General features: G+C 39.7%; 1 protein-coding gene, 1 non-coding gene and 1 pseudogene across 2 annotated transcripts; 1 reads left to right on the forward strand and 2 right to left on the reverse strand.

Annotated features, from left to right (window-relative positions):
• The first annotated feature begins 5,167 nt into the window (after positions 1-5,167).
• On the forward strand, positions 5,168-5,306 carry LOC132651882 (small nucleolar RNA SNORA17). Its single transcript, XR_009589438.1, has one exon. It is a non-coding gene; the product is annotated as a small nucleolar RNA SNORA17 (small nucleolar RNA).
• Positions 5,307-11,124: 5,818 nt separating this feature from the next.
• On the reverse strand, positions 11,125-12,075 carry LOC110541140 (olfactory receptor 9I1-like). The gene has a single exon (XM_021627940.1). The coding sequence runs from the start codon at positions 12,073-12,075 to the stop codon at positions 11,125-11,127; it is 951 nt and encodes a 316-aa protein (XP_021483615.1).
• Positions 12,076-25,193: 13,118 nt separating this feature from the next.
• Positions 25,194-26,128, reverse strand: LOC110542616 (olfactory receptor 9I1-like; annotated as a pseudogene).
• Positions 26,129-26,351: the final 223 nt, after the last annotated feature.

A 26,351-nucleotide genomic window follows, 5' to 3' on the forward strand; every position in this document is an offset into this window, starting at 1 on the left:
CAGGGTTCCTAGACCCTACCACCCCAAGAGTTTTAAGTGTCAGTAAACCTGCATCTATGAAGCATACAGAAATGTTCTGCTCACAGCAAAATATTGAGAAATTTTCTTTCTTTTTTATTTAAAAAAAGACATAAGAAATCAGTACATTAGAGAAATTTTCTTGTTTCAGTTATTTTTATGTAGCTGAACAACCGAAGGGGTGATTTAATGTACACATACCAAATACTCCCCAAAATGAGCTTATGTAAAACTTTGCTTCTAAGCTCTCTGAGCTTTTGAGTGCTCAAAATTTTGATATAACTAACATGAGAATTTTCCCACAGTGATGATTTTTTAATCTATTTGATTATCAAAGAGATTAGAATATACACACTATTTCTTCTCAAGGAGTATGTGCTGTATTTAACTTCCTTGAAAAGGATGCTGTGATATCCCCATTAATAAAATTATGTTGAGTAACTACAGAACTTCTTTTACCAGTCCAGTCCAAATGAACACTTTATATTCTGTCAACAAAACAGCATGATCCAAAAAAAAAAAAAAATCACCATTAATCAGCAATGGTCTCTGTCTGTAGAAATATTTCTGTTTTCAGTTTAACCATATGAATTCATAACAAACAGCTGCAGTGCTGATTCATGCTGACTGGATAATTATGACCGCATATAGATATATGCATATATACACTGGCATTAGCCTTACAACCAAGAGAGCAAACATAAGTTTCTACAGGTTTTTAACAAAGCCCCGTGAGGAATGGTTGATTATTCTCAAAGCCTCTACTAAAGGCAGTTTAATAATAAACATACATATTTGAAACGTAAATAAAAGAGAAACTTCTGTAATCTAGTACTGATGAATACTAATGGAGAAGTCTGAATAAATGAATCTGGAAGTCCTTGAAAAAGTTCTACAACAGGATTGTACAGAATGATTTTTGTGATTAGAACAACAAATTCTACTAAAGCTATGGCAATGCTTAGTTAGGCTGATCTACAAGGGTTAATAACAAAGAAAGAATTAGATGCATACACTGAGCTGTCTTTACCTGAACTCTGCTGATACCTGGTGTGGTGTTTCTATCTGTAGCCTAATATTCCAGGTGATTGCTGAATCTAGTTCACCATGTAGGGCCTCGGTTTTGCTAAGGATTCTTTCCCCTTTGCTGAAGATGCAGCATTTTCTAATAGTCATAGCATTGTGGTTGAGGTGAATCAGATGCAGTTCTTTTATACCTCAATCTCATTGCGAGGAACCTCTCTTCCCTCTCAGCATGAGCAAAAGATATAATCCTCACCCTGGTTTCCTGGGATTGTCTCAGACTCCTGCTACATCAGGGCTTAGAGGACCAGCATGTGTCACTGTGTTTCTGATTCCAACCACCCTGAATATAAGAAGCCTGATATGCATCTTATAGTTACTGTGAAAATGCTACAGTTTAATGAGCTCCTAGAGTGACTCTCCAGGGAAGGTGATTTTGTGACTTCTTAACAAGGTGTCTAATGTCTTTGAAAGTTCCTTTCTAATTTCAAATTCTCAAAGCCCCACAGCATGTCTTGCCATCTCTCAGTAGAGTTGGTTCCATTACACTTGTCTTCTTCCCACTTTGTACCAAAAGGAATGCATTTTTTAATGTCTATATCCTATATCCTATGTCTATGTCCTATATCTCACTTTGATGCTATCCCAGCCAGCTATGACCTTTTCACAAAATGATGCTGTTTATTTTTTTCTTTTTTATTGATTTATTATTTGTTACAATTTATTCACTTTGTGTCCTTTTTGTATCCCGGCTGTAGCCCCTCCCTCATCTGCTCCTTGTCCCACCATCACTTCCTCTTCTCCCCCTATGTTCTTCTTCTAGTCCAATGATAGGGGAGTTCCTCCTTCCCTACTATCTAACCCTAGCCTATCAGGTCTCATCAGGACTGGCTGCATCCTCTTCCTCTGTAGCCTGGCAAGGCTGGTACCCCAGGGGGATGTGATGAAAGAGTCAGCCACTGAGTCCATGACAGAGACAGCCCCTGCTCCCCTTACAGGGTATCCCTCTTCAGTCTACATCTGAGCAGGGGTATAGGTCCTCTCCATTACAGTCTATGGTTGGAGCATTGGTCTCTGTAAGCTCCCTGGGCCCAGAATTTTTTTTTTTGTTCTGTTGATCTCCTTGTGCAGTTCCTGTCCCCCCACCCCAGGTCTTTCTATCTCCCCCTTCATCCATAAGACTCCCTACACTCTGTCCGAAGTTTGGCTAGGAGTCTCAGCATGTTTCTTAACAGACACACTGGGATGTGTGACTTTGAAAGTTCACTGTTAAGAATATGATCAAATCACATTATATACATATACAAAAATGTCAAGGCATGTTGATATGGACACCTATTGTTCCAAAGCTCAGGAGGCAGAGGCAGGAAGGCTGTTGGAAATTCAAGGTCAGAGAGGGATCTACAAATTACATTGAGATCTTAGTTCAAGAGAGACAGAGAGGAGAGGTGAGCATGGTATGTCCTGCGAAACTAATTAATCTGTAAAACAGATATAATTTTTGGTAGAATCAGGGAATGAAGAAAGCGAGGATTCAGAGAAGGTATTATGAAGCTCAGGAGTTAAGAGGCAGTGAGCTTACTGATTTCTGCCATAAAATGTTGAAAAGTCCTGAGGTTGCCTTTACCATATTTCTGGTCCTGAAAATTCAAAGTATATGAAAAATGCTCAAAGAACTGTCTGAAGGGTCAGTACTAACACAGCTACCTTCTGACAAGGTATATTCATCACGGGAAGTAGATATCTGTATTGCTCACAATTATCTCAAGTGTTTCAAGTACTCTGCAAAAATATACCTGAGACAATGACTGATGAGGTTTCACTGAGAGTCTAGTTCTATTTTACTGTCTACACATAAAGCCACAAAGTAAATGTTCCAAGTCCCATGGATGCCATTCTTCCTTATGAGAGAACAGAAATGGGGTGTTTTCTATGCTCTTGTGTCTTATGAATAAGTTTCCAAATCTGAAGCTAGAAAATATCATAACAAAGACTAAGCCTGTTCTTAAAATAGACAATACGAAGAGACTGCAGGACAGTTCTGCTTATCCACACTGTCTTTCAGAATCCCCAAAGGAGCTGTTAAAATTCCAAGGCCCATATTTTAGTGTGTAATAATTAAATAATTAAATAATTAAATAAGAATGTTTGAGTATAGGACCCAGACATCAACACACTTCTTTTTTTTTTTTTTTTTCTGCCAGATGACTATATGTGAGTGAAAACTTCAGAGGCACCGAAGAAGGCTCCTGAATGTTCTTAGGTGTCTCAGTTAGATGATTCAGAACCAGCATTACTCTGATAATTTTCTTAGATATCTTAGAGGCAACTTCATTTTATTTATTATTTATGTAGAAAATCATACTGTATAGGACATTATAAAGTCCTATAATTAAGAAAGGATACCAACCTTAGCCCACTGTGGGAGGATGGTCTAACGCTAATTACTGGTATTCAAGATCTGCTTACTTTCCCTAGATACATCCATCCTTGTTTGTGTAAACCTGCCTAAAAATATATATATCTGATTGGTTCATTAGATGGCCCATACTGGAGCAGGGCAGAATAGGGAAAGCATGGCTAGGTTTCTGAGCTTTTGAAGAAGGAAAAATCACTAGAATCAGGGGACAAACGATGGGAAGATAGAAAGAAGGATGCCACAATGGGTTAGCAGGGAGAAGAAACCACACGACCTAATGTCGGGAAAAGAGCCCAGGTGAAGAATGTAGGACAGTGTCATGGGATTATGAATGAAAGGTAGACGAGCTGAGGAAGATTAAGATGGATGGCATTGGATAGGGGCTGGGAGATGGATGGTGAAGGTATTGAGACAATGTAAGTAAAATATCTGCCCAGCCCAAGGTAAATAAGAGAATTGTAAGATCTAACAGGTGTCTTTGTCTTATTATTTGTGTTAGAGGGTTAGAAAATACTGCTATGATAATAATAGGGCTAATAATAAACATAGAGCTCAACAATTTTCATTTGCTACAACAGCCCACCATTTCCCAAAAGTCATCCACACTAAAGTGACCCAAATGAGGATGCATAAATCTCACTCGGAAGGGGAGATAGAATATACATAGGTAATGGCTGAAGAGAGGGAACAAGGTAGGAGAGGGGGCACAGAGAGTTAAGAGGCTGAAGATCAGACCTGAGAAGAGCAAGGGTAAGGACACAGAAGACCTGTAGAAAAAGGAGAAACAGGGTGGGTCCATCTCTGTGACAAGCTGGAGACTTAAGTCAGGGTAGCATCTTGAGAAGATTTGAGAGATACTCACACAGAAACCCCTAGTAGCAGAGGCCGTACAGACTGAAGAAGACACCCACTAGACAAGTACTCTAGTAGAGAGAGGGGAATACCAACTCACCCACAAACATTTTGACCCAAATTTACCCTGCCTATGAGATGTGCAGGGTAAAGACAGAGGAGGTAGAGCAAAGATTGAGGGATTGCCTTACCAATCCCTAGCCCAACCAAAGACCTGCCCTATGGGAGCATGCCAACTCCTGAAATTATGAATGTTGCTCTGCTAAACTTGCAGACAGGATCCTGTCAGAGTTGTCTTCTGAGGGGCTTTACCCAGCAGCGCCTCAAAATAGATGCTGAGACTCACAGCCAAACATCGGGTGTGCATAGGGAGCCTTGGAGACTAGTAGGAGGAAAGAGAGGAGGACCCAGAAGTGACAGGAACTCCACAAGGAAAACAACAGCCAAATAAACAGGACCCAGAGGAGTTTGCTGAGATTGAAGTGTCAACCAAGGACCACACATAAACTGGACCTAGGCCCTCTACAAAGATGTAGCAGATGGGCAGCTTAAGTTTCAAGTGGGTTCCCTAGTAAGGAAACCTCAGACTGCATCGAACAAGGACTTACTCATTAGCTTTCAGATCACTCTGCCCTAACTTGACTGCTCTGACAGGCCACAGAAAAAGAGGATAAGTTCAGTCCTGATGCCACTTGATGAGCTGGGGTGGATGGGGAAGGGGGGGAGGGAAAGAGGTTGGGACTGGGAGGAGAGGAGGGAAGGGGCTACCAGGATGTAACGTGATACATCCTGTGTAATAAATCAATGGGAAAATAAAATAATATTAAAAACAAAACCAAAAATCCTAGAGGGAGTTTTGCCCCTAGAGACATTGGAGGTGTGGCCACCATGCCACATGTGTGTAAGGAGGTGACAGAGAAGAGAGAGGCTAAGTCTACTCCTCTACACTTAGTATCTGGTCTGTAAATATCTGAATGACTAGTAGCCTAACACTCCTTGAAGAAAGCGAGCCTGGGATGATAACCAGTCTGGCGTCAGAGAACCCAGACAGGGAGCTAGCCTGAGATGACCACCAGGTAGAGCATGCCTGAAATGACCCCTGTCCTGTGCCGTAGCATTCCTGAGACCACTTCTGAGATGACCTCAGACACTCAGAGACTCTGGGCACCACTAAGAGAAACAAGGAAGCCGTGGAGAGAAGGAGGAGAAAGAAACAGAAGGATGTGGACACAATGAAGAGAAGCAGAACTGGAGACTCAAGGATGCGGAAGAACAGCCTGATGTGAATAGCTAGTGATGACTCCTAAGGACCAAGGTGGGGTCTTGGCCTGTGCTGCCACTGGGAGCCACCTCTGGGTCTGTGACCCTGTAGCAGCAGGAGTCTGTTACCACCAAAGGCCAGGCAGATGTGCCTGGGCTGGGCTGCCACCCTGGAATATGTTGATGTCTGAGGGTTGTGAAGAATTGGTCCCATCCCTTGCCTGAATATGATGTGAGAGCTAGCCTCAGGGACATTAGAACAGGAGAGCTGACCCCACCCTAGCCAGCTACAGTACTCAGGAGATCAGGCTCCATACGGCACCCAGGAAGCACAATAGAGCTGGCTCTGGTTTCAGGAGTTGTGGGTGAGCCTGCCCTGAGGGCATGAGTATAGGAGAGCTGTCCTCCCAACTTGTCTGTCATGTGGTGACATTAGTTAAGGAGAGATGCACCCCCTCTCGCCCCTTGTCACCTATGACAGGTGGACCTCTAGGTCAGCTGCAGCACCTGGGAGAGTAGACCATGCACTTTTCTGGGCAGCACAATGGAGCTGGCCTTGGTGAAGGTGGTACAGGTGAGCCAGGCCTTGATGGAGAGAGTGAGGGAGATCTGGCGCCACCACTCATCTGCTATGATGTAGCTCAGACGGGGAGAGATGCCCTTCGCCCCCTCACCCCTTGCCTCTTGAGGCAGTCAGGAGAGGTGTCCCAGGGTCATGAGAGCAGGTGAGCTGGCCTTGACCCTTGCTGACTGCAGTACATGGGAGACTGAGGTCTGCTACTTGTCTGAGCAGCACAGTAGAGCTGGTCCTGGCAGGGATGGAGCAGGTGAGTCAGCCTCCAGGACAAGAGCCTCTGGCATGAGGTGGCATGGGTACTGAGGTGATGCCCTCTCCCTCCTCCCTCACCACCTGTAGAAGCTGGGAGAGTTGACCCTGAGGGTATGAGAGCAGGAGAGTTTGTCTCCCCTCCCGCAGTGGCTGTAGCACTTGGAAGAGTGTGCCCTGCACCATGCCTGGGTACAGCGTGGGGCTGGCTCTGGAGGTATGGCTGTGGATAGACCAACCCCACAGGCATGAGAGCAGGAGAGCAGACCCTGCCCCATCTCAGCTATCAACCAGGTCCAGATCCAGGGACTATCTCTGACATGAACTCATGGGCTGGGCCTTTGATCACCTACCCTTGCAGGGGGAGCAGCCTTACCAGTCCATAGAGGAAGAAAAAGAAGCCAGTCCTGATGAGATCTGATAGACTAGGGTCAGATGTAAGGGGAGGAGGACCTACCCTATCATTGGACTGGGGGTGGGGCATAGGAGAAGACGAAGGAGGTAGGGTGGGATTGGGAGGGAAGGAGAGTGGGGGCTACAGCTGGGATACATAGTGAATAAATTGTAATTAATAAAAAAATAAGTAAAGAAAAAAGAAAATAAGGAACAAGACAGGAGCCTACCACAGAAGGCCTCTGAAAGACTCTACCCAAAATTGTATTACAGGGTGCTGAGACTACAGCCGGGATACAAAGTGAATAAACTGTAATAAATAAAAATTTCATTTTAAAAAGATGGTTAATGATTGGGACAGTTGGTTTCCAAGCTATGTCTATTTAGCAACATTCTGAATAACCAGTTCTTACAAGGCCCTTATTAATCACACATTTTATGACACTCCAGACACAGATGACTGGTGGAGCTGGCCTTACTTTAAAATCTCTAAGGTCTGTCTCTTTTACCCTCAGCCTCTTCGAAGATATATACCCAGAGACAATTGTCCTTATGAGGTTTCTGAGTTTCATCAGAGCATCTGAATATGAACTTCACAGAATGATAGAGCATCAGGGACACTTGGTGATGCCTTATGCACCATGCTTGACCTCCTAGGACTTATAAAACATGAAAACCTCACCTCTTACCAATTCATCTTCCCTGTCCTACACTCCCATTCCCACACCTAACTATTCACTTCTGAAGTACTTGCTATCCATCGTAACCTATGACAAGATACATCCCTGGGATAGCTTCCTTTAAAAAAAAAAAAAAAAAAAAAAAAAAAAAGACTTGCCATGTTTAAAGGCAGGTTGTTTATGAAGTAATCTAAAAGTCAGGAGGATTAAACTCCAAAAAGAGTGCTTGGGGGTGTGATTAAAGTGGTAAGGTTCTCCTTTGTCATCACAAGATCCTGAATTCAGTTACAAGCACTCTGAAAATAAAACCCGAATAATCCAAATAGATAGATAAAGTCTCAGAGCACAGACCGGTCATTTCAGTGCACTTGGCCAACTCCCTGCCTCACTTTGAAGAGAGAGCAATCAAAATAAAGAGGAAAAGAATTCCTTCACGGAAGGCAACCCAGCAGGGTGGTGTGCATCAAGAGATGAAGAGATAGATAAGAGCTGGTATGTGCACACAATTCTACTCAGCTATCAATAATAAAATCATATCATTTGAAGGGAAATTGGTGGAAATAGAGACCATCGTGTTAAAGGAAATAACCACACTCAGAAAAGAGAAACATTGTCTGGTTTCTTCTTTATGGAAACAATAAATAAAATTTATTTGGGATATGAAACGGAGTCAACAGGAGGAAGGAGGAAAAGCAAGAGAGAATTAGAGGAGTAATATATCAAAGTTATATGCATGTATGAAAATATCATAGGGAAACCATCATTTTGTGCAATTAGCATGAACTCACTTTTTAAATGCTTATTCTAATTCTGTACAATTTATTTACTTTGTATCCCAGTTGTAGCCCCCTCCCTCCATCTTTCTTCCCTATTCCTTTTTCCTAGTCCACTGATAGGGGAAGTCCTCATCCCCTATTATCTGACCCTAGCCTATCAGATCCCGTCAGGACTGCCTGGATCCACTTCCTCTGTGGGCTGACTAGATCACCTCACCAGGGAGGAGTGATGAAGGAGCAGGCAACCAAGTTCAGACTGTCTCTTCTCCTCTTACTAGGGAAGCCACACAGTTCCCTAGTTTATGGGCTACATCTGAACTGTTTATGGGCTACATCTGAGCAAGGGGTCTAGTTCCTTTCTATGTATGGTCTTTGCAGTCTTCCCTGGGCTCTGCATTTTTTTCCTTGGCTTTGCTGATCCCCTTGTGTGGCTCCTGTCCCCTGTGGGTCCTTTTATACCCTCCTTCTTTCATAAGACTTCCTGTTCTGTGTCCAAAGTTTGGCTGTGAGTCTCCGCATCTGCTTCATTTCCCTGATGGTTGGAATCTTTGAGAAGACATCTGTGGTAGGCAAGGACATTGCTCAACCATGTTTGCATCAGCTCTATTTGTAATAGCCACAACTGAAAACATACTAGATATCCCTCAACCAAAGAATGGAGGCAGAAATTGTGGTACACTTGCACAATGGAATACTCACCTATTAAAAACAAGGAAATCATGAAGCTTGCAGGTGAACATATGGAACTAGAAAAGAGTGAGATATCCCAGAAGCAGAGAGACATGCGTGGTATATACTCACTTATAAGTGTATATCAGCCATATTTTATAGGATAAACATACTAAAATCCACAGACCTCTTCAGTAGGAAGTTTATTCTTAGTACATCTTTTTCTTTCCTGTGAACTCTTTGCATTTCAATAAATTCTGAGAGAAAGGATACTGATTTAATTCTCAAAGACCCAATATTGTCTTTGTCATTCTATAGAAAATTTCTTTTTGTGTGTGTGTGCATTTTATTTTTTAAAAGTTCTTCCTATGATGATTTGTTTGCTTACTTGAAGATAAGCAACTTGCCTCATAAGCTTCATCTCATCCTAATTCCAATGACCTGTAGTCTGGATAGCTTTCTAGTGGCATTAAACACATCACCAATGTATAAGAAGGTTCATTTTGACAATGCCTCATTGAAATATATGGATTTTGCAAAGCTTTGGGAGGGTGTCATTTGGAAAACATGAGCTAGCAGGAGAAATCGTCATGTCTTCTGAGAATGGCTGGGTAATGCCTTTGCATATTCCATACATTGACAGAAAATTTCCTACAACGTATTTATAATTTATATCTATTTGCTTAATGTTTAAACTGAAACAGTTGACACATGGATTATTTTATACTAACCACCCCTTTAGAAAAGCCATTCATTTTCAAACAGGATTTTAAAAGAACACTCTGTTAAAAATATATGGAGTTGATTATGAAAATTATAAATTATTAAATATAAAGTAATATTACTTTTAAAATAATACAATGAAAACATATCTTGCTGGTCGTCAGTTTTAACTTTATTTTTATCTTAAGAATCATAGACTGATTCTTTTTAATTACTTCATTCTCTTTTAGTATTTTAGTTTATGACATTTTCAATTTGGTCAGTTGTTACAGAATTGTGACTGACATGAAAAAGTAAAAAAAAAAAATTGAAAGAAAAGAATGGTTGATACTGACAGCTGATTGTTGTGGGAGATCTCATATTCATGATTTTATTTATGTTTTGTGATATATCTTGAATTCAGTTTTCTTTACCTCTTGTAGACTGAGAAATCAATTTACCCAAAGCCTCACAATGAACTACAGGTAAAATATGGTTTAGATTCTTGTGTATTTTCTTAATGATCTGAAGAACAAGAAAATATTTTTCCAATTTCAAAATAAAAAAAAAATATTTGTAACAATTTCTATCTTCTTTTTTGCCTTTTCCATCTTCTTGAAACTAAAAGGAGACCACTCATGTTAATAAAAAAAAATGTTCCAAAGCAGTTACTATCTGATGTAAATATTGTACTTAGAAGTGAAGGAAATGCATTTTCTGCTCTGAAGGTTTCTCAGTTTTGTATAGGACCCAGAATAACTCTCTCCCTTAAGCAAATCTTTGGCGTAGGACATAAAGTATGCTTAAAATATCCATATCTGCCTTTACTCACTGTGCTGTGCATGACACAGAGTGCTTAGTGAGAACCTCTTTCAGCATGGGCAAAAGTGTAAGGAAGAACACCAATACACTATGTCTTTCATAAACTATGCTACACTTAGCCCTTGTTGAGGGCTAAAAATAGGAAAGGTGTCTTAGCTCATCTTAAAACTATTAGCATAACTTGGCAGAAGGGACAAAAAATACAGTGAGTCGATGAGTATCAACGCAGTTTGAAAATTTTGTCAGTTTTGACAGAAAAAAAAAGACAATCTAATGAGGCAGAGGGTTGGAGCTGTATCACCATACTGCCTGCTAAAGACTCTGACCAGAAAATCATGCGTCTAAAAGGAAGTTAAAAACAGTTTATCACAATTCACAGTAACTCAACTATGATCTTTTCCACAGATAATTTATAATGTTGATGAAAATTAAGGCAAGAGAGGAGTCTACACCTCAAATTAAGTGAACTTACTTAAAATCTGATTCTGTTAATGATGAAGCAGGGTATCAGTAATGACTAGTGTCAAGGAATGAACCGAGAAACAGAGAAAAAAGAAATTACAATAGAAGTGTCAGGTACAAATTTCACCACTTTTCACTTCACACTCAGCACTAGCTTGCTTCCCGTACTCAGGGCAACAGCATAGCACTCTATGAAATATCAGTAGTGGCTGATCTTTTCACTTAACTTTGCAAGGTTTGAGACACCTGGAATCTACCAGTGACCTTTCTGAAGGCAGCTTTCACATCTTTGTTTCTCAGACTATAGATCAGAGGGTTCAGCATGGGGATGACCACAGTGTAGAAGACAGATACTACCTTGTCTTCCTCCAGGGATTTGCCTGAACTGCTCCGTATGTACATGAAGATGAGGGTCCCAAAGAAAAGAGCCACAGCAGTGAGGTGGGAGGCACAGGTGGAGAACGTTTTACCTCTGCCCCCTGAAGACTTCATCCTCAGGACAGCCTTGATGATGAGCAGGTAGGAAATGAGTATGACCAGTGCATTGGCCAAAATGACAAAGTTCCCAAAAAAGACAATTATAATTTCAACATTTGTTGTGTCACTGCAGGCCAGCTTCAGCAGGGGTGGAAGGTCACAAAAGAAGAAGTTAATTTGATTGTCTTCACAGAAGAAGAGAGAAAAGGTGCATGTGGTTCTTAAGATGGCCCCAAACAACCCACCAGCATAGGCACCAGCCACCAAACTCCAGCATCTTTTAGGGCTCATGGCCACAGTGTAGAGCAGTGGGTTGCTAATAGCAACATAGCGATCATAGGCCATCACTGCCAACATGAAACACTCGGTTGCTGCACAGATGGTGAAGAAGAAAAACTGGGTAGCACATTGGCCATAGGAGATGATCATTTTGTCTTTGGCCAGTGTTGCCAGAATCTGAGGGGTGATGACTGAGGTATAGCAGGCATCCAACACAGAAAGGTGGCTCAGGAAGAAATACATTGGGGTGTGGAGTTGGATATCCACCTGGATGAGAATGATCATGCCCAAGTTTCCCAAAATGGTGACAAGATAGAAGCTGAGAAACACCAGAAAAAGAGGGACTTCCCACTTGGGAAGGTCAATAAAGCCCATGAGAACGAACTTAGTTACTGTAGTGAGGTTATTCTTGGCCATAGAACCAATGTGAACTGTTAATCTGAGAATGACAATGAAGTAAAAACACAGACAAAAAAAAACACAAACTCCTTCTCTCTGTGACAGAGGTTGAGTTTGTAACCATTAGCTTATTTACAATGCTTGTTTCAGAAATCCTGAACCAGGCTTATTTTTCTAGGGCAGTTTCTAAATTTGGTTGGGCTAAGCCATATGCTGCTGTTTCTGATCTACATCAATTCTGGTTTATATTCGTGAATTTCTGTGAAGAGAAGACACATGTGACACTCAGGTTTGGAATAGACCAAGACAACAATTATTTCAATCTTATCTTATGTATCACAAACTACCATATAGTTATATGATAGTGGAATCTGTCCATGCCTTCCACCCGGTCACCCCAGTTTAACTATGCTGATACTTAAATCCACCTAATACCTGTTTGAAATGATATTCTTACAGAAGTTTGAAGATTATAATTTTTCTCTTCCTCTTTTCCATGTATCACACATTCATATTTTTTCTGATTATGTGTTTATTTAAACAGGCTGAGAAAACTACCTACCAAAGATTGAGCAAGACAACTCAGCTGATAGAGGCACTTAAACAGGCCTGACAATGTGAACTATTTACCCATGTCCTACAAGGCGACTGGAGAGGAGCCATTTCAGAGAATTGACCCCTGATTGCTACAGGTGTGCTATGACCTGTGTGGGCCTGTGTGTGTGCCTGCATGCACACACATATGCACACATGCACACACACACACAGAGAGACCACAAAAAATAAAATAAAAACTGGAACAACTAGATCGATATAGATGATAGATAGATAGATAGATAGATAGATAGATAGATAGATAGATAGACAATAGATGATTGATAGATAGATATTTTCTCAAGAAGCCCTAAATAGTCAACATATTTTTCTCTGCACTCCAGTCTTTAGCACCAAGCTCAGAGGCTATAATATTCAATGTATCGTGTTTCATTCCTCATTTCATTATGTGGCTTTGGCAAGGCATCTTGCCCCTTTGACTCTATTTCTTATTTATAATATGAAAAAGATGTGCATGTATTTTAAGTATTATGTAATTTTAATATATGTAAGAGATATAGATTAATATCCAGTTCAGGAATACCTAAATATAGTCTACTATTAGTATTATTATTGCTAATATTACTATAAAATTTAAATTTGAACTATTCTTTCCTTTTCTGAAATATAATACATTTCACCCATATAATTTTTTTATATTTTCCTCTGTACCTTATTAACAATGTATTTTCAGATTTCAGATTGCTAGACAGGTTCACATACACAGAAAATTATGACAAAGTAATTGAGTTATTTTTGTTCTCTTGCTAAATTAAGTAAATCCCTCCTGACTCATTCTTTCTTCTGTTAAAAATAACTTTTGTTTTCCACTCAGAACCTGTAGCATCACTTGTTCTTCTGGCTAGCTCTTCTGCCACTTCGCCTGTTGGTGGTTATGAAAATGGTAAGTGGTGCTTCGCTGTTACAATTGCATATATACCATGCACTGAAAGAATTCTGTTGACTCTGGGAAAAAACCTTTCAAACATCAAGTAAAATTAACGTTCTTTTCCTATGCTTTGTCAATTTTTCAAAAATAATTATATTCAACTTGCTTTACAATGTCTTTTGGAAATTTTTGCATTTTCTGCTATTTCTTATTGCTATATGGCATAGATCTGAGTCACACCATCACCCACATACATAAATAGCCACTGGTCATTTTTCATATGCATTATGTCTCTTCCAAAAATGTTTCTAACACCCAAATGGTCCTTGAGAACTTCTTCATAGAAACTCAGGTGCATATCTCCTTACCTCAAAGGCATTGACACTTATATACTGTATATATTACTGTCAATAATATCACTAGACAAGTTACTATCAATACACCACATATGGAGGAGACTTTGAAAACAGGTATGAAGATTCACCATTGACTTCACATGCAGAGGGATCACTGTTCATGTAAAGACTCCCGCTTCAATTACCCTGGATTGCTTCCCTAGAACCATTTTCTCATTATCTTAGTGCCGCATCCTGCACCATGAGATTCAGATTAAAACTTGCTAAATCAAAGCTGTTGATTCTATAACCAAATGCGTGACAATATAAAATAATTACTAAGAAATTATTATCAATAAGCTTAACTAGGAATTTTGTTTTCTGTCATGACATAGGACTGTCATTATTTATAAAAATCCATCATAATAAAAATGACTCACTTAGCATAATGCATCTCTACCCTTTTTATTAATACTTACAAACCTCTATAGATGCCTCCATACGCCTTTCTGTTTGACAGATTCCTTCATGTGTTACCTACACATACATGTATATATTACATATGTAATTTTAAAAGTGGTTTAGCGAACAAAACCCTTAATTTTTTTTTCCAAGAATCAAATGTGACTTTGCTTACATACGCTTCTAAGATATTTCACAGGAAAACTTTCAGGATGACACTTGTAATATCCACGTTTTAGACACTATCATGTTGGTTTGATCCTAGAATAAAAGGCATCAACAACCTTACTGAACCCAGATAGTTTATAGCTAGCAAACCTTTTGAAAAAAAAATGTAGATATTTATGAGTTGATATTATTATTTATAACATACAATGAAGAACATTAGATTCTTGAAGGGAGAAAAAGAGATGCGCTATCTAGAAAAACTTTTAAAAAGAGATTAACTCTAAAAGTTGTACTTACAGATTTGCAGCACAGGAAAAATTCTCATGTTGTATGCTAGTGACACAAAGTCCAGCATACTTTCATTGACAGCCAGGTTGAGCGATTTGCCATAGGGTATCAGTTTGCTCCTGCAAGAGGTCAATCCTCTGATTGAACACCATCAAGCTTCCTTTTAGTTGAGCATTAATTCCTTTATGTACAACTAAGGCATGAGCTACATTGGCTAAATGATTATTCAGGGTCTGAGCAGTCTGCCCAGTATGACTCATGACTAATGCCCCGGTGGTAGCTCCAACAGCCGCCAATGAGATGGTAGTAACAATGGTGGCTGTAGTTCCAAGATCCCTTTTCTGTCTGAAGAGAGTCATAGCGTGAGGGGACTCCACATTTGGCTAAGGCCGAGGATCTGGCTTGCTTCCATGTATGTGGACCTATCTACATTGCCCACGTGGCACACCTGGTTTGGCTACCCAGAGGCTATTTAAGCTGTGGGCTGGCTTTCCCCAGGGTCCGAGGATTGTTCAAGGTTCCTGAATAAACTGCATTGAAAAAAAAAAAAAGAATATTAGAAGTCACCTAACTAGTGAGCTCCATCTAGCTCAAAGTCTGTTTATTATGTATGGCCAGTGTAATAAAATGTTCATTCAGATTAATAAACTTACTGTATTCCTACTAAAAAAAAAAAAAAAAAAAAAGAAGAGAAATAGGAAACCATAATCAGGATATATTACGTGAGGAAATATACGTTATTATAAATAAAAGGATAATTAAAATACTAATATAAAATTTAATTTCATATCAAGATTTGACAATCACAAAGTCTCCTTGAGCAACTGTAATTATAACTTTATGCTCCACTTATATTTTAAACTTAAAAAAAACAAATTAGTTCTTGACTGTCTTAGCCTGCTATTGCTATACATTGATTATTCGATTTGTAGCTAGCATATCATCAAATTTTCAGAAGAAGAGTCAATTTCAACATGCAACTTTGAGCCTTCCAATATTAATTAAAAGCTTTCTGCTAAAAAAAAAAAAAAGTTGTACTTACATTAACTTTCAAACTCCTGTCAACCTCAGATAAGAAAAACAGAGTCCAAAGACATTAAATGATTTGTCTAAAATATCACTACAAAAATGAAGAGATATTTAGATGTTACCTGAACTTCTGACTGCAGCTGAACTAATTTAGGTCTCGCCGCTTTTCCAAACACTGGTGTTTTGTTCACTGAATACCTGCTCTGCACCAATCACAGCGTGAGCTGTCCTACAACTTTAGCTCACACAATCTTGTGATCCCAGAAAAGAGGTGTTATTTTATCCTTGAAGAGACTAAGACTAAATAGATCAGGATGAGTAAATATGAAATCTAGGTTCATAGTATTCCAAAAATGGAACTCTAACATACATGTTCTACACATGCCATTTAACACAATATTGTAACCCCCCCCCAAAAAAAAAAAAGAGAGAAGGTATTTTGTCCCTGGGGAAACTAAGATTAGATAAGGAAGTTTTCAAGATCAAGGCAACAAGGAAATTTGGGATCTAGTCTAGGTTTAATTTATTCCAAAATATATACCTCTAATATATGTGATTATCCTTCCCCTTCCAGCTTAGATCCACGAGCACAGAACTCACATTCTCAGGGAAATCTTAAAACTAAGCTCTACTATCTGGTAACAGCCTCACTCAAGAAACTGTATGTTCTAAAACTACCTAATAATACACAACTCCAAGAAAATTAAAGCTGGTAGCAGCCAAACAAAATGATCCATATGTACCTGTGCATCTTAGGTGGAAATGGAATGATGGCTCTGGTGCCCTGTTGTTTCACATAATTTGGGTTCCATCTCTAGTACTCACAAGGCATTTCACAATTATCTGTAATTCCAGTTCCAGGGGATCTGATGTCCTGTTCTGTCCTCTGCTGATACCAAGAATATATCTGGTGCACAACTATGTGCAGGCAAGGCATTGGTATAAAAAAGTTAAAAGAACATAAAAAGAGAAGATCCAATAGCATTGGCCTTTGTTCAATCCCTAATTTGGCTTCACTGGTTTGTCTGAAAATATCCGGTATCTTTCCAGGATTCACGGGTGATAGACTTGTCTTATTCCACTCAGAGCTTTTGAATTCAGATGAGCAAAGTCATTATGCATTTGTAGAAAGCTGCTGAGATTACGCACATAGTTCAATGTCATTAATCCATTGTGGGATTTCTTCTTGCATAGCAAACCAGTGGGTATTTAAATTGGTTTGGGGGATGGCTCTGTGAGAGCTACTGAGAGGGAAAGATTTCCCCTGAATCATAAATCAGCTCCAGGGACAGTGCACAAGACTTCTGGGAAAAGCCTCTCCACTCCCACCCCTTGCTCAACAATTTCTCTCAGGCAGAGGCTTATTTTTACATCTTCTTCCCATTTTTGAGAGGATAAAACCTTTGGGATTTTGTGGTTTCTTAAGACTTTTAGGTTCTGGGAGATCAACAGCAGCTTTGGCAGGGAATGGGCATGTTCTTGTATGTTAGTCAGTCTGTGGCCTAAAAGTCAGATTGGAGGTCTCTTCATAAAAGTCTCTTTATACTCCCCATATTCTTACATGCATTGTTCAGTTACAACTCAGGTCTAAAACCCAATAGCACTGGCTGCTCAATTTTTATATAAAGGCATGATTTTTGACTCAAGGTGCAAAAAGCAGTATAAACATGCTTCAGTTGTTTTAATACAGACCATCTTCCCTCAAGATCCATTTCCAGAGATCCACAGCCACCATCCTTACTTCTAGTTCTCATCTATTTCCTACTTCTGAAACCCACAATCATTTTTGTTGAACAATATAATTTGCCTGAATTGGATTTGTGTTACGTTGTCCATAATTCTTCATTAGTTGTTAGTCTTGTTTCTTCAGCTTCATGATAGATTATTTATTGTTGTTGTTATTGTTATTTACAACTTATTCACTTTGTATCCTGGCTGTAGCCCCTTCCTCATCCCCTCCTAGTCTTACCCTCTTCCTGTCATATCACTCTCCCCCAGTCCACTGATAGGAGAAGTCCTCCTACCCTACTGTCTGACCCTAGCCTATCAGATCCCATCAGAATTGCCTGGATCCCCTTCCTCTGTGGGCTAGCAAGGTTTTCCCACCAGGGAGAAGTGATCAAGGAGCAGGCAATCAAGTCCATGTTAGAGAATATCGCTTCTCCTCCTGCTAGGCTTTATTAATAAGAGTCGGAATCTGGAAACAACCTAGATGCCCCTCAAACGAATACAGAAATTGTGGTATATTTACACATTGGAATATTACTTAGCTATTAAAAACAAGGAAATCATGAGATTTGCAGGCAACTGAATGGAACTAGGAAAGATCGCCCTGAGTGAGGTATCCCAGAAGCAGAAAATTTTACACATGGTATATACTCACTTATAAGTGGATATTAGCCATATAATATAGGATAATGATATAGAAATATACAAACCTAAAGAAGCTAAACTGCAAGGAGGACCCTACGGAAGATGTTTAATTCTCATTCAGAAGGGAAAACAGATTAGGCACAGGAGGTGGTAAAAGAGAACCTCAGCTAGAGACATACCCATAACCTCTCAGGAGCTTACCCTGTAACAGGCCTCCAGCTTGACAAAGAGATGCTTACCCCTCCCCCCCAGTTTCCCTTCTTGCTCCCAGACCTCTCACCTCCCATCCCTGTTCTCCTCACATCTGATCCTTACTCTTGTTTCCCTCCGTATTCCATCTCCTGCCTAGTTCCCTTTCTTCATCCACTTCTGCTATCTAATCTATTTATCCTGAGTAACATTCTAGTACCCTCCCTTGGGTGTTCATTGTTACTTAGCTTCTTTGGGTCTGTAGATTATAGTATGAGTATCCTGTACTATATGTTTAATATACACTTAGAAGTGAGTATATACCGTGTGTGTCTATACGGATTGGGTTACCTCACTTAGAGTGAACTTTTCTAGTTCCATCCAACTGCCTGCAAATTTCATGATTTCTTTGTTTTTAAGAGCTGAGTAGTATTCCATTATGCAAATGTACCACAATTTATGTATCCATTCTTTGGTTGAGAGACATCTAGGTTGTTTCCAGTTTCTGGCTATTATGAATAAATCCAGTATGAACATAGTTGAGCAAATGTCCTTGTTGTATGGTGGAGCATCTTTTGGGTACACGCCCAGGAGTGTTAACAGGGAGGAGGGGACATGAAGACCTAAGTGATAACCTCCTAGCCAGGCAGGTCTATTGGAAGGAGGAGAACAACAACCCACCAAAAAACCTGTGATCTAAAAATTACCCTGCCCATAAGGAATAAAGAGCTAACAAAGACTGAGGAAAATACAAACAATAATTGGCCCAACCTGAGACCTACCCCGTGATAAAGAGCCAGCTCCCGACACTATCAATGATGCTCTACTATGCTTTCAGACAGGAGCCTAACTTAACTGTTATCTGAGAGACTACAGCCCGCAGTGGATGGAGACAGATGCTGGGATTTGCAGCCAAGCACTGGGCAGAACTGTGGGGGTCCTGCATAAGTGTTGGAGGAAAGATGAAAGGACCTGGAGGGGCAGGAGCCTCACTAAAAGAGACACAACCAACCAAGTCCCCTGGGGGCTTTCAGAGACTGAGACATCAACTAAGGAGCATGCATGATCTGAACCTAGGTCCTTTGCACACATGTAGCCAACAAAGACCTGGTCTTCATATGGGGTGCCTGGCGAGTGGAGGGGCATGCTGTTTCTAACATGCACTCTATTGCCTGCTTTTGGGTCACTTCCCCAGGCTGTTCTACCTTGCCTGACCTCGGGGGATGAAGATACGTTCCGTCCTGATGTGATTTGATGTGCTGGAGAAGGTTAATACAGGAGGGGGGGCTCCCATTTTCTGGGATAAGCTGAGAGGAGAAGAGGAAAGGAGGGGAAATGAGGGGACTGGGAGGAGGAAAGGGAGGAAACACAAGCGGGATGTAAAGTAAATAAACTAATATAATATTTAAAAAAGAAGAAGAAGAGAGGGAACAAGAGGAGAGTCTACCACAGATGTCTTCTAAAAGACTGAACCCGGGAGGGGATCGAAGCAGATGCAGAGACTCATAGCCAAACTTTGGACAGAACATAGGGAGTCTTATGGAAAAGGGAGGATACAAAAGGATCTGGAGGGGACAGGAGACACATAAGGAGACCAATAAAGCCAAAAAACATCTGGGTCCACGGGGCACTGAGGAGACTGATGCATTAACCAAAGACCATTCATGGAGAGGACCTGGACCCCCTGTTCAGATGTGACCATGACAGCTTGGTCTCCATGGTAGATTCTTAAAAGTCCATTAGCCACATATGTCCTCTTCCATAGACTCCTAGCCTGTTTGCCTTCAACCACTGGGTATTCTAGGATTCAAAATACTGTAGCATAAGCAGCATCAAAAATGATACATACCTCATATGCATCTAAGTATCAAGGTTTTGATAAACACTTTAATATTTAACAAGAATTTTGGCCTAGTAAAAGTTTTACAGATGCCAGATGATACAAATATATATGTGTGGTTTGACAAAATTTGTCATCACTTCCTGAAATTAAATGTGTTTTGAAATGAGTCTGTTGTAAGAGTATGTCTACTGATTTTCATATTTTATTTTATTTTTTCTTTTTTTTTGTTTGTTTTTTTGTTTATTTTTTTATTTTTATTTTTTTATCAGTTACATTTTATTAACTCTGTATCCCAGCCGTGTCCTGATCCCTCATTCCCTCCCAGTCCCTCCCTCCCTCCCTCATCTCCACCGTGCCCCTTTCCAAGTCCACTGATAGGGGGGACCTCCTCCCCATTCATCTGATCCTGTTTTATCAGGTATCTTCAGGACTGGCTGCAAAGCCCTCCTCTGTGGCCTAACAGGACTGCTCCTCCCTTGGGGGGTGAGTAGGTCAAAGAGCCAGTCATTGAGTTCCTGTTAGAAATAGTCCTTGTTCCCCTCACTTTGGGAAACCAATTGGTTACTGAGTTACCACAGGCTACAAACTAGAGTGGAAATTAGGACAGGCTGGAGGAAAGTAAAAGAGGGTATGCAGAAATGAGAATATTCTGTTTATTATAACTAGATAAGCTTGCTGTTGAACTGATTTTGTGATGGTTATTATTCATCTTCCTTTTGGTAATAATTATAAAATCATGAGAAATTTGATACATTTCTCTTTTGTCATTAAGATTAAATATCATGCTGCATAGCCTTACCTACCTGAGATAAATCCCCACAACCCAGTTTTAAAGAACCATCTCCTTGCAAGTTGTCCTCAGACCTCCACAAATATCCCCAGCACACAATTCCCAACTCAAAATTCACTACGGAGACTTACAAGGTAGATGGAAAACTATGAAAATACTACATCTAATAATTATGGTTATAAGGCAAAGAGAGTAATCTTATTCTAGGGAATAGAAAATATTTTAACCTAATCAAGAAAATATTCAAAATTAAGGAAGATATACAATCTAGACAAAAGAAGCATTTAGAACATCAAACAGACAAGATCAGAAAAGAAAAGAGATCCCACATCACACAATAATTAAACTACCAAGAGAACAGAAAAAAAAGGAAGTATTATTTTAAGTGGTAAGAGAAATGCATGCTCATAAATTTCTCAATAGAAACTTTAAATGCCAGAGGATAGAATAATATAACTCAAGTTCTGAAAACAAGCGTCTTTTCAAACTATTATGCTTAGCAATGCTACATTATCATTAAAAGAGAAAAGGTTAAAAAAAAATAAAAAATAAATAAAAAACCTCCTAGGACCCCTGCTCAGATGTAGCCCATGGCAGTTCAGTGTCCAAGTGGGTTCCATAGTAATAGGAACAGGGACTGTCTCTGACATGAACTGATTGGCCTGCTCTTTGATCACCTCCCCCTGAGGTGGGAGCAGCCTTACTAGGCCACAGAAGGAGACAATGCAGCCAGTCCTGATGAGACCTAATTGACTAGGATCAGAAGGAAGGAAAAGAAGACCTCCCCTATCAGTGGACTTGGGGAGGGGCGTGAGAGCAGAAAGGGGAGAAAGGGAAAGATTGGGAGGGAAGGAGGGAGAGAACCACAGGGGGGATACAAAGTGAATAAAGTGTTATTAATAAATAATTAAAAAAAGAAAAATCCTCCTTGATAAAAATTAAGCTAAAGGAGTTTATGACTGCTAAGCTATGTGTTCAAGATACTTGAAGGAAACCTTTGAACTGAAGAGAAGGAATTAAAAAAATGAAACCTTTGAATGAAAAAAAATTAAAAAATGAGGTCACAGGAAGGAAGAAATCACACAGAATTGAATCAAAAAGCAACAACTGTCTGTTTATTACCTCAAAGAAAATGTAACTAACCATTAAAAAAAAAAGATTCTTCTTGGGGTTAAATGATGAAAAAGACGCTCCAAGGAAATAGATTTAGGAACAAGCAATTGTTCTAATTTTACAATCTGGGAAAAAGAAACTTCAATCAAAACTCTAGAAGCGATAAAGGAAATCACTTCATACTGGTTAAGAGAACAAGCCATCAAGAAGACATTTTAATTTTAAACACATGCAAACTGAACATGGGTGTATACAGTTTCATAACCCAAATACTACTTGATGCAAAGTCATGATAGTAGTGGTTGATTTCAATACTCCACTTACACAAAATGGCAGGTCAATATAGAAAAAAATAACCCAAAATACCTGAATTAAGTGATACAGTATGTGCATGTGTGGGGAGGGGGTTAATAAACATTTATAGAACATTTAAAACACGACAAAATTCAAATTTTTCTCAGCAGCACTTTAAATTTTCTCTAAATATATTTCCTATTAGTATCCAAAGACAGTCTGACAAATAGAGGAAAATACTTAAAATAATTACTTTTACTCTGTGTAATCACAATGGTGAAATAAAGCTATAAATCAAGAGCATAAGAGACCATACAAAAACTTATGAAGATTAAACAACATACTATTAAATGATTAAATAGTTGTTGGAGAAATAAAAAAGAAATAAAAATCTTAGAATTGAGTGAAAACACAACATAGCATAACTTAAAGGGTAAAATTAAAACTCATAAGAAAGAAGTATATAGCTCTAAGTTACCTACATTGAGAGAGAAGGGGTATCTTTTAAATAGATAACTTTTCCTGCTTTATTGCCATCTGTGTTTTGCTTTCATATTCAAATTCACTTTATATTCTGAAATGATATCTGGCTCCAGCCAAAGCATGCACACTCAGAACTGGAAGAATGAACCTGGAAAGAAATCAGTCCAAGTGGTGAGCTCCTAAAGCAGGAGTTGTTTGCTAGTACAGAGCCAGGTCACTGGTTTATCTGTGTTGCTCATTGCATGCTTTTGGTTTTCATATGAAAACGTCAAACTACTTTATGTAGTTATTAAACCAATTTATACCCACCACTGTACACAACCTTGCCAAGGCAAAGACAGGGTGCTTTTTTATTTTTGTAAAACCATTCAGCAAATTGAGGTTTTTAAGTGTGAAATTCCTGATTATTATGGAAATTAAGCATTTCTTCATACTTCTGCAGTGATTTCTTTATTATGTACCTGTATGAAATGTTTTCCTAGTATGAGTCTCTTGTATGTTTCTGTGTTCACAAAGCATATTACAAAGTTTATTAGCTCAACATGGCCCAGGTACTTAACACAGAACCAACCAACAGAAAACTCTATAGTCAACTATTCTAATTAAATAGTTATTTCCACATGGAGAAAAAAGAATTCACCTCTCCAAAAATGACAGTTGGGTATAAGAGTTCTGTGGTCACAAAGTAGTAAGTATGCTCAATTAAAAAAAAAAAAAAAAAAAGACATCCGTGGAGATGGAGAGAGAGAGAGATAGATCCGCAGTTAAGAGATGGCTGTTCCTCCAGAGCACTGGGGATCAGTTTCAAGCACCCCAAGGCAGAACACAGACATCTGTAACTTCAGTCCCAAGTGACTTGGTGCCCACTTCCGGCCCCGTAGGGGTACTTCACATGCTCAGTGCAAAACACATGTGTTCAGGGGCTTTGTCTGAATGTGTCTGTGAGAACTTGAGAACTGACATTAGAAATGGCTGTGAGATGTGTTAGAGTGCTTGACACTAACCCGAGACCTCCGGAAGAACAGCCGTCTACCTCAACTGAGACGTTGTCCTTGAGTTTCCTTTGATCATGTGTTGTCATCAATCTATTTCTCCAAATGAATATATGGTGTATAGAAATGATTAATTCATTTTCTTCTGATCACTGCCTTTTGTCATCATTGGTTCATAGTTGTATTAAATTTGTCAATAGTCATGGAATTGTAGCAAGAATATAGGGTTGATGTCATAATGTTAGACAGCACTGCAGTGAAATTTCTGTGATTTTGTTTCTTGAAAAAAAAAACACACACAAAAATGTTAAGGGAATATATTTTCATTTTAATCCCAGGTGTGGGGATAAGAGGCAACTTCACAGCGGCTGACTATGACTTCCCTCGTGCTCTAGCAGAGGCATAGTTTAGCCAGCTTCAGACAGCTTCTGCAAGTGTGTGACATCTGCAATTCTGGGAACTTTTCAGAGGATACATAAATGCCAGTCCCTGAGAGATGGGATTGCTGTTGAAGGCTGGTTGGTGGTTTGATGTTGTTTGTTGCTGTTTGACTAGTCATGGGCAAAGAAATGAGAAGAGATTAGATATCCTATGGGGGAAAAATCAAACTTGCCCCAAGGAACTCAATACCTTTAGTCAGTAGGAAATAGTCTAAGGGTAACTTTGACACCTCCCCACTCCATCCTTTTTTATCTCCTATCTAGTGTTAGGGTTAATAAGAGTGGAGAAGGTTGGAAGAAAGAAAGAAAGGAAACCACAAAGTAGCAAACACTGGCTATAGAACAGATACACAAATCAATAAATAAAACAGAAATCAGTGAGTTATCAAGACAATTTAAAATTTAAAATCAAGACAACTTTATTCTGGGTTTATCATAAATAAACACACTGCAATAATAAAGAAGGAAGAATCTTATACCTGTTATATATAAAAAAAGGAGACAAAAAAGTCAATTAACTCAAATCATAGGAGTCCTGAAATGTAACATTTGACATAGTAACTACAGTGATATTGATAGCAGAGATAAGATGGACAGTGTACCAGAAATTAGAGTAAAAACAGTATCCTTTAGCCCTGCTCTAAGTGATGGTATCAGAGAGCAGCAAGGAGACAGCAACATAAAAAATGTACTTTAATTGTTGGATATAAATTTTTTGACAGGCTTTATTCTCACCTGGAGCAACTTCCCACCGTTATTTCTGTTCATGGGTAAAGCATACATACATTGCTCTGACTATTAGGATATGAATGACACACACAAAACTGACAAAGGAGAGGTCACCTCACTCAGTTCTAAACACTCTGAGAAACCTGTAGTTTACTGGTGACCTTTCTGAAGGCAGCTTTCACATCTTTGTTTCTCAAGCTGTAGATCAGAGGGTTCAGCATGGGGATGACCACAGTGTAGAAGACAGACACGACTTTGTCTTCCTCCAGGGATTTGCCTGACCCACTCCTTATGTACATGAAGGTGAGGGTCCCAAAGAAAAGAGCCACAGCAGTGAGGTGGGAGGCACAGGTGGAGAACGTTTTACCTCTGCCCCCTGAAGACTTCATCCTGACAACAGTCTTGATGATGAGCAGGTAGGAAATGAGTATGACCAAGGCATTGACCAAGATGACAAAATTTCCAAATAAAACAATGATAATCTCGGCATTCGTTGTGTCAGCTTCAGCAGGGGTGGAAGGTCACAAAAGAAGAAGTTAATCTTATTGTCTCCACAGAAAGAGAGGGAGAAAGTACATGTGGTTCTTTGAATGGAGCCAGACAACCCACACACATAGACCCCCACCACCAAACTCCAGCATCTTCTAGGGCTCATGGCCACAGTGTAGAGCAGTGGGTTGCTAATAGCAACATAGCGATCATAGGCCATCACTGCCAACAGGAAACACTCTGTACTTGCACAGAAGGTGAAAAGGAAGAACTGGGCAGCACAGTCACCATAAGAGATGACTGTTTTGCCTGTGGCCAGTGTGGCCATAATCTGAGGAGTGATGACAGAAGAGTAGCAGGCATCCAAAACAGAGAGATGGCTCAGGAAGAAGTACATTGGGGTGTGAAGCTGGACGTCCACCTGGATGAGAATGACCATGCCCAAGTTTCCCAGGACGGTGACAAGATAGAAGCTGAGAAACACCAGGAAAAGGAAAATCTCCCACTCTGAACGGTCAGTAATGCCCATGAGAATGAATTCAGTTACTGTGGTGAGGTTGTTATTGTCCATATTCAGTGTAGACTCCTCTCTCATCAGAAGGGTGGGTTGTAAAGATTCCAGGACTGAAGATCACTCTTTTTCTCTGTAGTGGGTGTTAAGTTTGCATTTCTGAGTTTGCTTATACAAATTGTTTTTTGGGAATTGCTGTATTCTGGCTGATTTTACTTAGACATTTCTGAAGTGTATGAGGTGGCTTATCAGTTGCTATTTCTGACTCAGTTCTGGCTTACCT

Source organism: Meriones unguiculatus, chromosome 1 (assembly GCF_030254825.1).
Source record: "Meriones unguiculatus strain TT.TT164.6M chromosome 1, Bangor_MerUng_6.1, whole genome shotgun sequence".
Classification (NCBI taxonomy): domain Eukaryota; kingdom Metazoa; phylum Chordata; class Mammalia; order Rodentia; family Muridae; genus Meriones; species Meriones unguiculatus.